This window comes from Felis catus, chromosome B2 (genome assembly GCF_018350175.1).
Source record: "Felis catus isolate Fca126 chromosome B2, F.catus_Fca126_mat1.0, whole genome shotgun sequence".
NCBI classification, from domain to species: domain Eukaryota; kingdom Metazoa; phylum Chordata; class Mammalia; order Carnivora; family Felidae; genus Felis; species Felis catus.
The window spans coordinates 97,921,000-97,935,295 of NC_058372.1; the positions used below are offsets into that span (position 1 = coordinate 97,921,000).

The following is a 14,296-nucleotide window of genomic DNA, read 5'->3' on the forward strand; positions in this document are numbered from 1 at the left end:
TTAATTGACCATATAATTGTGGGTTTATTTCTGGATTTTCTGGCCTGTTCCATTGATCTATTTGTCTATTTTTGTGCACTGTATTTGCCACCAGCTTTGCTCTTCTTTTTCAAGATTGCTTTGGCTATTTGCGGTCTTTTGTGGTTCCATACAAATTTTAGGATTGTTTGTTCTAGTACTATAAAAATGCTGTTAGTATTTTGATAGGGATTACATTAAATCTGTAGATTACTTTGGGTAGTATAGACATTTTAACAATACTTAACAATATAGATATTTTAACAATATTCTTCCAATCCATGAGCATGGAATGTCTTCCCATTTCTTTGTGTTATGTTCAATTTCTTTAATCAGTGTTTTATGGTTTGTAGAGTACAAGTCTTTGACCTCTTTGTTTAGATTTATTCCTAGGTATCTTATTATTTTTGGTGTAATTGTAAATGGGATTGTTTTCTTAATCTCTCTTTCTGCTGCTTTGTTATTGTTGTATAGAAATATGATAGATTTCTGTTGGTTGATTTCGTATCCTGCAACTTTACTGAATTCATCAGTTCTAGCAATTTTTTGGTGGAGTCTTTTGGGTTTTCTATATTAGTATCATGTCATCTACAAATAGTGAAAATTGTACTTTTCCTTACCAATTTGGATGTCTTTTACTTCTTTTGTTGTCTGTTTGCTGTGGCTAATACTTCAATACTATGTTGAATGAAGTGGTGACAGTGGACATCCTTGTCTTGTTCTTGACCTTACGGAAAAGGCTCTCAGTTTTTCCTCATTTTTTAAAAAGTTTATTTTTGAGAGAGGGGTGGAGCAGAGAGAAAGGGAGACAATCCTAAGTAGGATTCTTGTGCTGACAGCATGGAGCCTGATGCAGGGCTTGATCCTATGACCCTGGAATCATGACCTAGGCTGAAATCAAGAGTTGGACGTTTAACTGAACCACCCAGGTGCCTCTCAGTTTTTCCCCACTGAGGATGATGTTAGCTGTGGGTTTTTCATGGATGGCCTTTATTGAGATATATTCCCTTTAAACCTACTTTGTTGAGGGTTTTTATCATGAAAGGATGTTGCACCTTGTAAAAATGTTTTTCCTGCGTTTGTTGAAATGATCATGTGGATCTTATCTTTTCCATTATTGATGTGATATATTGCATTAATTTGCAAATATTGAATCATCTTTGCAACCCAGGAATAAATCCCACTTGATTGTGGTGAATTATTTTTTAAATGTGTTATTGGACTGGGTTTGTTAGTATTTTGTTGAGGATTTTTGCATCTATGTTCATCAGAGATATTGGCCTGTAGTTCTGGTTTTTTGCGGTGTCATTATCGGGTTTTGGTATTAGGGTAATGTTGACCTCATAGAATGAATTTGGAAGTTTTCCTTTCTTTTCTAAGACTATGGAATAGGTTGAACAGAACAGATATTAACTCTTCTGTTTGGTAGAATTCATCTGTAAAGCTGTCTGGTCCTGGACTTTTGTTTTTGGTTATTTTTTGATTACTGATTCAATTTCTTTGCTGATTATCAGTCTGTTCAAATTTTCTATTTCTTTCTGTTTCAGTTTGGTAGTTTGTATGTTACTAGGAATTTATCAATTTTTTTCCAGTTTGTCCCATTTGTTGACACATAGTTTTTCATAATATTCTCTTATGATGTTATTGTATTTCTGTGGTGTTATTTCTCCTTTCTCGTTTGTGATTTTATTTGGGTCCTTTCTCTTTTTTCTTGCTAAGTCTGGCCAGAAGTTTATCAATTTTATTGTTTTTTTTTCAAAGAATCATCTCCTGGTTTCATTGATTGTTCTATTGTTTTTTTAGCTTTTATATCATCAATTGCTGCTCTATTTTTATTTTTTCATTCTGCTGGTTATATGTTATTTTTTAATTTTTTTTAATGTTTTATTTTTGAGACCGAGCATGAGTGGGAGAGGAGCAGAGAGAAAGGGAGACAACAGAATCCGAAGCAGGTTCCAGGCTTTGAGATGTCAGCACAGAGCCCAACGAGGGGCTTGAACCCATGAACTGTGAGGTCATGACTGGAGCCAAAGTTGGATGCTTAACCAACTGAGCCACCCAGGCGCCCCTGGTTTTATGTTTTGTTCTTTTTCTAGCTCCTTTAGGTGCAAGGTTAGGTTGTTTATTTGAGATTTTTCTTGTTTCTTGAGGTAGGCCTGTATTGCTATAGTCTTCCTTTAAAAACTTCTTTTGCTGCATCTCAGAGGTTTTGGACCATTGTGTTTTCATTTTCATTTGTTTCCATGTACTTTTTCATTTTGTCTTTTATTTCCTGGTTGACCCATTCATAGTTTGGTAGCATGTTATTTAACCTCCGTGTGTGTTCTTTCTCAATTTTTTCTTGTGATTGATTTCTAGTGTCATAGTGTTGTGGTCAGAAAAAATTTTCAATCTTGAAATTTGTTCAGGTTTGTTTTGTGGGCTAACGTGTGATCTATTCTGGAGAATGTTCCATGTGTGCTTGAAAAGAACGTGTATTCTGTTTTAGGATGGAATGTTCTGAAAATATCTGTTAACTCCATTTGTTCCAGTGTGTCATTCAAAGCCATTATTTCCTTGTTGAGTTTCTGTTTAGATCTGTCCATTGTTGTATGTGGGATGTTAAAGTCCCCTACTATTGTGTTACTATTGATTAGTTCCTTTATGTTTTTTATTAACTGTGTTACGTATTTGGGCACTCCTATATTGGGTGCATAAATATTTACAATTGTTATGTCATCTTGTTGGATTGCCCCCTTTATTGATATATAGTGTCCTTCTTTGTCTTTTGTTAGTTTTATTTTTACTAAAATTTTTTTAACATTTATTTATTTTTTGAGAGACAGAGACAGAGTGTGAGCCAGGGAGGGGCAGAGAGAGAAGGAGACACAGAACCCAAAGCAGACTCCAGGCTCTGAACTGTCAGCACAGAGCCTGATGTGAGGCTTGGACCCATAAGCTGTGAGATCATGACCTGAGCCAAAGTTGGACACTTAACTGAGCCACCCAGGCACCCCTGTTACAGTCTTTGTTTTAAAACAAAATCTACTTTGTTGGATATAAGAATTGCTATCCAGCTTTCTTTTGGCATCCTTTGGCATGATAGATGTTTCTCTATCCTTTCAGTATGCAGGTGTCTTTAGGTTTAAAATGAGTCCCTTGTATGTAGCATATAGATGGGCCTTTTTTTTTCCTTTATCCATTCTGTCATCCTGTGTCTTTTGATTGGACTGTTTATTTACATTCAAAGTAACTACTGATTTATTGATGTATTTGTTGTCATTTCATTACTTGTTTTGTGGTTGCTTCTGAAAATTTCTCTGATCCTTTCTTGTCTTTCTCCCTTTCATGTTTTGCTGCTTTTCCTTAGTGATATATTTGGATTTCTTCATCCTTTTTCTTTGCATATTAGTATTTTTTGATACATAGTTACCATTGGGTTTGTATATAACTTCTTCTGCATATAGCAGTCTATATTAAGTTGATGGTCATTTGAACTCATTCTTTTCTCCTCCCCATGTTTTAAGTATATGTTATATCCTTTTTTCATTAGTTCCTTGACTGATTTTTTTACAGAAATATTCATTTTTATGGCTTTTGTGTTTCCCACCTCTACACTGTCACTTTTTGTCCCTCCCTTTTTTTTTTTTTGAAAGAGCCCAAAAGTGGTGGGGAGGGGCAGAAGGAGAGAGAGAGAGAGAGAGAGAGAGAGAGAATATCTTAAGCAGGCGAGAGAGAGAGAGAGAGAGAGAGAGAGAGAGAGAGAGAATATCTTAAGCAGGCTCTATCCGGAGCATAGAGCCTGATGTAGAGTTCAGTTCCACCACCCTGGGATCATGACCTGAGCCAAAATCAAGAGTCAGATGCTCAAACGACTAAGCTACCCAGGTGCCCCTTGTCTCTCTCTTCCAAAGAGTCCCTTTTAATATTTCTTGTAGAGCTGGTTTAGTTGCCATGAAGTTTCTTTAGTTTTTGTTTGGGTAACTTTTTATGTTTCCTTCTATACTGAATAACAGCCTTGCTGGATACAGTATTCTTGGCTGTAGATTTTTCCCATTTAGCACTTTGAATATACCATGCTACTCCCTCTGGCTTACAAAGTTTCTGTTGAAAAATCTCCTGGTTTAAAAAAAAAAAAATCTGGTAGCCTTACGGGTTTTCCCTTGTAAGTTAGTGATTTCTTTTGTTTCTTTAAAATTTTCTTTCTTTATTGGGATGTCTGGGTGGCTCAGTTGGTTAAACAGCTGACTTCAGCTCAGGTCATGATCTCATGGTCCATGAGTTTGAGCCCCACATTGGGCTCTGTGCTGATAGCTCAGAGCCTAGAGCCTGCTTCAGATTCTGTCTCTCCCTCTTTCTCTCCTCCTCCCCTGCTCACACTCTGTCCCTCTCTCTCCCTCTCAAAAATAAGTGTTAAATTTAAAAAAACTTTCTTTAAATGCTGTATTTTGCAAATTTAATTATGTCTTGGTGGGTCTGCTTTTGTCGATTTGTTGTGGGTACTGTATGCTTCCTGGATCTGGGTATCTGTTTCCTTACTTAGTTTAGGGAAAATTTCAGCTATTATTTCTTCAAATAAATTTTCTGTCCCCTTTTCTCTCTCTTCTTCTGGAACTTCTATAATATGAATGTTGCTATATTTGGTCCAATCACTGAGTTCCCTGTTCTTGTTTTGCATAATTCTTTTATCTCTCTTTTGTTTAGGTTCCCATTACTCTGTCTTCTATGTCATTAATTCGTTTCTCTGCTTCTTCCATCCTGCTGTTCATTACCTCAAGTGTGTTTCTTATTTTGTTTCTTGTGCCCTTTATCTTTGCTATGTTTTTCCTTATCTGTGTTAAGAGTTTCATTCATGTCTTCTACTCTTTTCTCAAGTCCAGTGAGTATACTTATGCCCATTAAGTTAAATTCTCTACAAGGCATGTTACTTGTATCTGTTTTGCTTAGATCTCTGACTGTGGTCCTGGCTTGTTCTTTCATTTGGGATAAATTTCTCTGTCTCCTCATTTTGTCTTGCCTGTGTCTATGTGTCAAGAAAGTCAGCTGTGTCTTCTGCCCTTGAAAGTTGTGACTTTATGAGGAAGTTGTAGAGCTTAACATCACCACAATATCATGACCTGAGCTGAAATCAAGAGTCAGATGCTTAACCAACTGAGCCACCCAGGTGCCCTGATCTTCTAAAGAAGTACAAAGAACTAAGCAAAATGAATAAAATTTTAACTATGTACAGTGTATGTAAACTTGGGTTCACCTGTATTGCTATAACTCTACAGTAGACAGAAAAGGGCAAAGGCATGATGTAAATTCAATGTGTAGGACCATGTATATATTATTGTAAGCTAATTAGAAATGGACTTATGTGGGGTGCCTGGGTGGCTCAATAAGTTGGGTGTTCAACTTTGGTTCAGGTCATGATCTTGCGGTTCATGAGTTTGAGATCCACATCAGGCCCTGTGCTGACAGAGCCTGGAGCCTGCTTAGGATTCTGTGTCTCCCTCTCTCTGCCCTCTCAAAAATATTTAAAAAAGAAACGGACTTATTATCAATATATTTTATATTTAAAGAAACTTAATAGTCTTGTCTTCTCACCACGATATAGAACTTTGAAGGTAGGAACCATTTTGCCTCCCTACTCTCACCCACACATTATAAATTACTAGGTACTAGACTGAGCTAAAATGTTTTGATGAGTAACATTATAACAGATTTGATTAAATCTACATTTTTCCCTTGCTGGACATGAATATTTTTATTACCTGCTACATTTTTTTTTTTTAGTGTCCTCTGAAGTAAAAGCATATCAATATTCACCTGAAGAAGTTAAATATGCATTCCTAACCAGTAACGGTAAATTAAGCTTATAAGTCTACTAAATGCAATGATATATAGATTAAAAGACTATAAAATTGTTTATAAATATGTTAAAATTAAAACGTACTACAAATTAAAGTTCCAGGATTTAAACTGTAGCTATGTATATGTACTATAAAATATTTGGTGGCAAATCTTTATTGTAAAGACAAAGTCACAATTTGCTAAATCCACCTATGCTACTTGCAGGGCCTTTCAAGCAATAACGTGTGTTTATTACCATCAAACAAGATGTTAGCACCTCCCCCCCCTTTTTTTTTGATTTCAGTAACAGAATTTAATGATTCATCACTTACATATAATATCCAGTGTTCAACAAGTGTCCTCCTTTATGTCCCTTGTCCATTTAGCCTGTCCCTCCACCCAACAACCCTCAGTTCTAAAACTAGAGCTATTTCTACTTGACAGTGCCATTTTCTGTCCTGTTGTCACTCTAGTCCTTGTTTATAATTTTTTTAAAAAGGATTTTAAGTAATCTGTACACCCAGTGTGGGGCCTGGACCTGAGATCAAGAGCTGCATGTTACATACACCAACTGAGCCAGGTGCCCCTGTTTCTAATGATTCTTATTTGAACTCTAAAACATCTCCATTCAAAAGGGACAAGGCATGGGGCCATAAAAGTCTTACATGAGATTATGAAAGTCCACTCTTTGTAACCTTTAAAATGGCATTGAGAGTTTGCCATTTAATAGTCTCTCATCTGATTACAGCATTATTTGTGAATCTGCTTGGCTATTAAAAGTAAACGGAACTTCAGAATGGTAATTGTGAAGTCATAATTTTTCATGAGATTGAGACAGCACATAAAATTGGAGAAAAAATGATTTATTGAAAAATACCAATAATACTGACAGACTTCAAAAGCAATTCACACTTCCAGAATACAAAGTACTTAATACATTTTTTCCCAAAGTTAGCATTTTTGTAAATCAAATTTGATAACCTGACTAAAAATATTTTCCAGCTTTATTTTTAAAGAGCTGCACAATCTTTAAAGTGGGGACCACGAGGTGGGCAGGAGCAGAGGGGCAGAATGCACCTGGGACTGCGCAGCAGTCTACAGCAACATTTCCCACAACTTCAGTGCTGGAAACAAAATACTGCACAAGACAGCTGCCCTCCAGTGTCAGAGAATCTTGGGAAACAGCATATCAAAAGATAGCTAGCTTTTCTTATAATTTATACACTTTCATTTAAGATTGCTTTTTGAAGAAAATCTTTAAGAATGCCACTGTAATTTAATGTCATCCAATAGCTGAATTAAAAAAAAAAACTATAATGAAAGAAATGAACTGTTACCATCGAAATGGTCTTTGCCGAGCTGTAATAATTCTAGGCTTTTTTAGATGCAAAAAAAATTAACACATATGCAAGTTTAATTTGAAACCACGCAAATTATGTATGTAGGCTCAGATAGTAGCAGTGTTCACTTTTATTACTAATAGCTTAACTGGAACAGCCACTCTATTCATTCCACCAGCAGAAATAGCAGCACCAGGATCTAAATAAAATTCTTTACGTATAAAAAGCTTATGTCATTATCCAACTCCCATTCTTCGCATGCTCCAATTCTTGTTATCTTATTTAACATAAAAGCAACAGGATTTGGAGAGTTACTATTTGCTGTATTAAAACAGTTATACAGCATCTTGTACTGTCAAAAAGCAAAATACTGTGAATACTGTGAATGGCAGCCCTTCTTCACAGCTCTACACTTGAAGCTGCCAAGCATTCACTGCTCGTGCCAGCAGTGGTATTTCCACAGTAACATAGCAGAAACTAAAGGAATCATGGCACAATGGATTTCTGAATTCTTTTATCTACCATTGGTCCTGGGGCTTAGTACCTTCCCCTTGTAGACTATATCTGCTGATCATTCCATTATCTTTAATGGAGGAAAGGCATCAGGTCATATAGCGGGTAATGGCTCTCAGAGCGTAGAGGAGTTCTGCTTGCATCCTAGCTTCTATAAGAAGCAGATTAACATGAACCTGAATATAAAACACATTATTTAAGGTACAGTTGTAAGCATTCCCAGCTTTTCAGTGCTAGTATCCCCCCAAAATAAGTACATTTTCTGTGTGCCACTGAATAACTTAGAAGTCTTGAATTTGTCTCAAAATGAAAGCCATCTGATGCTCTTTTTGGATAGATACGGAGCTTATATTTGATTACATCTCTTCTTAGAGGTTTGTTATATTTCAGAAAATCTAGACATTGCTTTATTAGAATACCAACCTCCCCTGCCAAATCATCACTTAATAGTTTAATAACCAAGATGGTTCAACGACCAGACCATTTATATCTATAAACAATTCTCCCAAGCAGTGACAGCCACGCCAGCACTTCTGAAGTGGGGCCCTGGATGCCCTGTCTTTATTCTTTTACTCTAGCACTACAATGAGATTCCCTTTCAAGGGACACCAGAGACAGCTGTGCTGGAATGTTCTTCTCTTGGTTGGAAAAGATTTGAGAGTCATTAGATTAGATGAAGGAGAGTAAGAATCACTGCTAAGTTACAGGGCAAACCACAATAGGTACATACCTTCTCAGAGTGCTTAAACTGCCTCCAGAAGCTATCATACATTCTTTTGGTAACCTTTTCGGGAGTGCAAACAACAGTCTTGATATAAACTTTAAAGCTACGATCCAATAACTGGTTAATTTCACCATAGTCATAGTCATCATATCTGTTAAAAGATAAAGTGAGAATTATATATTTTCAATTTATAGTTTGATTTCTTTTGAAAGTATGGACATTAATAAATGCTGTATTCTTCTTCCCTCCCTGTGTAGGCAGCTATCTCTCAAAAACAACTGCTTTATAATGTTTAATTGGAGGTGAATGAGTGAATATAAAGGGGATAAGAAACAGAAGTTAGGGAGATGAATAGAAAATTTGCCAGTACCCAAGCAACAGTATATATTTATGATCAAAGAAGCAATCACACTGAGGAAATTGTGGAAACAATTTGAGTATTGTTAAAATTAAGAAGTCCACAAATTAATATTTCTGGTTACTACTGCATGATATATAGATCATAATCCACTTGTGTAAATGAAAACAATATATTTTTTTCCCCATGTTTCCAGGAGTTTCTGGGATCAGATGAGGAAAAAAATGGTGGGGGATTGGCAGATGATTATTCCAGAGGGAAGGATGATTTATAGTCAGCCTCACAGTGTCTACACTTAGGATAAGCTGTTCTGCTTTAAGCCAAGATGGTTACAGTCACAAGTGTCTGCTCTGCTCCACTGAGTTATAGTTTCTAGAACATCTAGGGACTTAAGTCTCTTGTGTTTCAGCTCTTGCAAAGCTGGTTCTACTACTATTCTGGAAGCTAATAGTCCAGTCACTGATAAAATGAATAGCAAGAGAAAACCTGATTTTACAGCTGAAATAATCAGAAAACCCTATAGCATAGTGTTTATGTACATCTGTTAGAAGGTGGTATATAATGGCTGCATTTCCTGTATAACATAATATGGCTGAATACCTAACAGGACATGGAAGTTTTGCATTTTGATGAAGTATCATGGGAGCAGGTACTCTTCAGAAGGAGCTTGAGAATAGCCAGGAGGGCACTATAAGGGTACTTAGATCCAAGATGACAGGAGATGATACAAAGAGAAAAGATATCAAAGATGTCTGGTGACAAACTTTTCCTCTATGGGCCAGAGGCAGTGTCCCTAACTTTCCCTTCTGCCTAGCTAGGAGAGAGGAAATAAACCAAGCTGCATTAAATTGGTTCTTTGACTCATAAGTGGCATAAAAATAAGCTATTGGGGAAGGGATGGTTTATGAATATTATATTATACATATATGTAATATATATACATATATATAGTGCATCTTTGTGTATATATGTTCCAAGCACTTGAATAATTTAGCTCAAAGGAAACTATTTCTTTGTAAGCATAAGAAAACAAACTAACCTTATTCCAAACATGCAGTGAATATAGTTCCAAATAGCCCGTCTAAGCATTGAGGTATCAACATCTTTGTGCATTGCCATTGTATTATAAGTAAGATTGTAAGCAATGTGAAATTTTTCATCAATCAACTGTCCCACATCTGGATAAAGGCGATTTACCAAAGAATAACCATGGTCTTCCCAGCAATAGTCCTAAATACAGAGAACAGAACAAATGTGAATAATTAAAATGTGGCCAAGTATAGTTCATATGGCAAAGCAGTAGACCTAGGTGAGATTACTGGCAGTTGGAATCCACTGCCTTTCTAGTATGTTCTCTACAGCATGCAAACCTTTTGTAATTCAGTGAGCTTAAAAACCAGTGGAATTCTTCTCTCCTAAACACAGGCCACCCATTTTCAGGTCTCTCTCTCTCTCTCACCGTCTCCTCACTCAGCATCCAGAGAGGACCCATCTTGGAAGTCCTCTCTCCCTTTCCATTGCTGCAGCTATTTAAATGGTCCTCAAAGTTTGTAAATTTTTAATTCAATACAACCATCACTCATTCCTTTTCCTCCTACCTCCTAATTCTTAGCATAATTAACTGAATCTCCTAATTAGTTTTCTTACACTAAATCTCCCTGCTTCCTTTCTTTCTACCTCAAGCAAAATAAGCCCCTATGCTACTTCTACGTTGCTCTCATATTTACTTTCCTGAAACACCTCTTTGACATGTTATTACTCTGGTTAAAACCTACAAACCTGACCGATTTTAAACTAGCTTCACAGTAATCAGAAGTAGGAATCCTTTGCTTGAAGCACTCAGCAGCCCAGCCAATTTCTTTATGATTGCTTCCCTCAATCTAAGCTCAATTATTGCTTATAGTCTCCTCTGCTTTACAATGCCCATGCTTTTGGACCATGCAAATCTCTCAAATCCTAACTCATGCCATAACATTTCCAACCCACATGTCTTCAATTCTAATTATTGTATTTCATGACACAATTATACTATCAAGTAGAAATATTCTGTAACTCTTCCTTGTGCCTAATTTTTGTCCCTTTAAACATCTTCATCCCTTGAGCAAAGAAACACAATTTTCTAGTTCCCAAATTTTCATAATTTTGATAAAATAGTTATTAACACTGGACCCTCACAATAACTGAGGAAGTTGGGAATAACAACTCATCTGAATTAAATATTTACCTAAATTTTTATACAATAGGCTATTTAAGAAATACAGTTATGCTGATGTTTCTATTAATGGACTGGATTGAGAGCAGTCTTACAAAGCTTAAAGAACAGAATAAATTGATGAATTAATCAATCAATAATTGATTAACTGATGATTCTTAACTTTTACTGTGGAAACAGAGAATATAGCTACTGTTGCTCCTGAGATATATTTGCAACGCACTTTTAGCATAGTGCCTCCTACCAAGCAAGAACAAAGGAGGAGCCTAGTAGTATCCTAGAGGACCACTAGGTTCCTAAGTTTCCATAGACTCAATAGATACAGAATTATACAGAGGAAGTTTTAATGTATATTTCAGAGTTCATGATTTTGGAGCTAAAGAAACTGGGTCTACCAAAAATAATTCTACTCCCCACATCACTATTTATGTGACTCCTCTCAAAGTTTAATTTAAAACCCTCAAAAATGTTCATTGCTCCAAATAACATTCAGTACATATTTCACAGGGAATTAGGATACTGTAATTGTCATGGTTTATTGTCTGTGCTATCTGTAAGAACTCATCCAAGTTATAAAGAAAACAAACCAAGCAAAAGCTTACTCTCCTTAAAAAAATAAATAAAGCACATCTTTTACTTTTGAATTTTTCATCCTCTTTCCCTCTACTCACTTTTACATAATGCTTGGGATGCTGGGGACATTTCTCTTGTTACTCAGGCCTGGTGCATATCAGGGCCTCACTTTAATGCTGGGGCTCAATAGGAGAGGAGGAGAAAAACCAATGCTATAAATGCTAGTATTATTCATTGTTTAGATATATTATGAACTTGAGTTTTGGCACACCATCTGGGAACCTAACCCATTACTGTAATTTAGTTTTATGGGTGAACGTGTTTTGATATCTGATTTATGAACTTCAACCATAAAATAAATATATTTAAAGGAATTGCCTGATAAAAGTTACTTCTTTAACATTCTAGAATTCTCAAATCCAGGGGGCTTTTTCTTATTTTAAGTCAGACGGAACTATTTCTAACTAGTCATGTGCAATTTTACCTGTACTCGAAATGTTGGAACATGCATCCCGTGTCTAGAGAAATCCTTATAGCCGTAACTAGTATCCTCAAAGTGACGAGATACATCTCTTGCTGGTGTAACTTCTTCATCATCTGAAATAATTAAAAAAAAAAAAAAAGCCACTTAAAGCTTTTCAAAAACAGAATGCTAGTTAAAATTCATTTTACCTATAATAAGTAAAAACAGGATAGCCCTCTGACAGTGAGTAACCAACTTAAGTCTTAAAACCATAAAGTAGCTTACTTACCAATAAATGGAATGTAATTAGATTCTGTTATAAAAATATTCATGGTTGAATTTTTTATGCCTTGCATTTTTCTCTTTCCTATACCCTCTGTGTTCCCAGTTCTACTTAAAAGCATGTACTCAAAGTCTGAACACCCTTTTGGATAATCTTTATGGTGATAAATCATCTATGCTCTATACTTTAGCACTTGAATGATTTCTGGTTAAATATTAATGTCCTACAATATATAATATGATCTAACACCTCAAAGGGTCCTAGAAACAATACTGCAATGGTGAATCATTTTTACAGTGTTTCCTGAAATGCTCTAAAGCCTTTCTGGATTGCTTTCATGTTCGTTTGAAGTAAATAGAAACAAAAACTTTTTCTCAAGGAGAAACAAGATAACATCCAACCTTCATTTATACAAATTTGATTTTTTCTGGGGCGCCTCGGTGGCTCAGTCAGTTAAGCATCTGACTCCTGATTTTGGCTCAGGTCATGATCTCACAGTTTGTGAAACTAGGCTCTGTGCTGACAGCAAGGAGCCTGCTTGGGATCTCTCTCCTGCTTTCTCAAAATAAACTTTAAGAAAAAATGTGATTTTTTTGTTTGCTATTAGGAAACTTGGTATTTAACACATACACTCTTTCGCTCTGTTATCAAAATACATTTCCTGTAAATTACCTGATTTATATATTAAATTGTATAGCCTGTATATAAAGGCCAAACATAAAGAATTTACATTTGTCATCAGCTGTCTAACAACTGACAAATCATTTCACAAATCATTTTATTTTAAAGCTAAAAAGTAATCTCAGGGCTTATAAAATTTCCTAATTTTATTTAATATCTTTAATGTTTATTTATTTATAGAGAGTATGTGAATGGGAGAGGGGCAGAGAGAAAGGGAGAGAGAGAATCCTCAGCAGGCTGTGCAGAGCCTGACTTGGGGCTTGATCTCACAAATTGTGAGATCATGACTTGAGCCAAACTCAAGAGTCAAACGCTTAACCAACTGAGCTACCCAGGCACCCCCAATATCCTAATTTTAAAGAAGAGAAAAAAGAGAGCATTCATATGTTAAGTGCCTTACATTCACAAAGTTTATTAGCAGTGATTTTAGTATAAAAACCAAATCAAATGTCCTCTTTTAGTCTAGTGCTATTTATACTATAACTTCTTTTTCTAGGTTGCCTGCTTTATTTATAGGTAGGAACACCTATGCAATAATAGCTTATCTAAAAGGAAAAACATATTTGGATTTATGTTTTAAAACTATTATTTAAATTCTCTAATAAAAATTAAAAGATAAAAGTAAATAAATAAATAAATAAATAAAAACTTATCTAAATTCTCACCCCCACCTGGGTGGCTCACTCTGTTAAGCATCTGACTCAAGTTTGGCTCAGGTCATGATCCCATGGTTCCTGAGATCAAGCCCCAAGTTGGGCTTTGTGCTGATAGCGTGAAGCCTGCTTGGGATTCTCTTTCTCAAAAATAAACAAACATTAAAAAAAGTGGGGATCTTTTTTGTAAGCAATAGAAATTTTTTTGACTATGTAATGATTGCTTTTACCTGAAGAGAAGACAAACATGCTCTCTCTTTTTTCTATTTCAAAACGTGAAGCCATCTCTTCCTGACTTGCCTCTTCTTCATCTCGACATTCCTGTAACTGCCTCATCTTTTCCATGAGGGCTTCGACCTCAAAGAACGAATCACTTACCTGAAGAGAAAATATAATTAATGTTGTATATTTCAGACAAAGGATGAAATTTAAAATTTTTCTTTTATTAAGATACAAATTCTTATGAGACAACAGAATATAGGAAAAATAGATCTTATAATTTTAATGTACATGAATGAATAAAAAAATGAAAATATTTTGGTGTACACATACAGGTCTACAGATTTTATTATTTTTTTTTGTTTTTTTTTTTTGTTTTTTTTTTGGGGGGGTCTACAGATTTTAAAATAAGTTTTTTAAGAACACAATATTTTTACCTTAAAAA

General features: G+C 35.5%; 2 protein-coding genes across 6 annotated transcripts in view; one reads left to right on the top strand and one right to left on the bottom strand.

Moving 5' to 3' along the window:
* The window catches only part of ARMC2 (armadillo repeat containing 2), a 128,881-nt gene extending 122,255 nt beyond the window's left edge, over positions 1-6,626 (top strand). Inside the window, exon 18 of the mRNA XM_045058609.1 lies at positions 5,776-6,626. Coding sequence (XP_044914544.1) covers positions 5,776-5,861 — 86 coding nt within the window. The 3' untranslated portion in view covers positions 5,862-6,626. The remainder of the gene's footprint in view (positions 1-5,775) is intronic.
* A 53-nt stretch (positions 6,627-6,679) lies between these two features.
* Positions 6,680-14,296, bottom strand: part of SESN1 (sestrin 1) — a 116,509-nt gene continuing 108,892 nt past the window's right edge. For all 5 annotated transcript variants that reach the window (XM_003986439.6, XM_019831057.3, XM_003986438.5 and 2 more), the window contains exons 6-10: positions 13,863-14,010; positions 12,037-12,149; positions 9,807-9,997; positions 8,416-8,560; positions 6,680-7,861 (exon numbers count right to left, since the gene is read on the bottom strand). In XM_003986439.6, the coding sequence (XP_003986488.1) occupies positions 7,775-7,861; positions 8,416-8,560; positions 9,807-9,997; positions 12,037-12,149; positions 13,863-14,010 (684 nt within the window). In that variant the 3' untranslated portion in view covers positions 6,680-7,774. The remainder of the gene's footprint in view (positions 7,862-8,415; positions 8,561-9,806; positions 9,998-12,036; positions 12,150-13,862; positions 14,011-14,296) is intronic.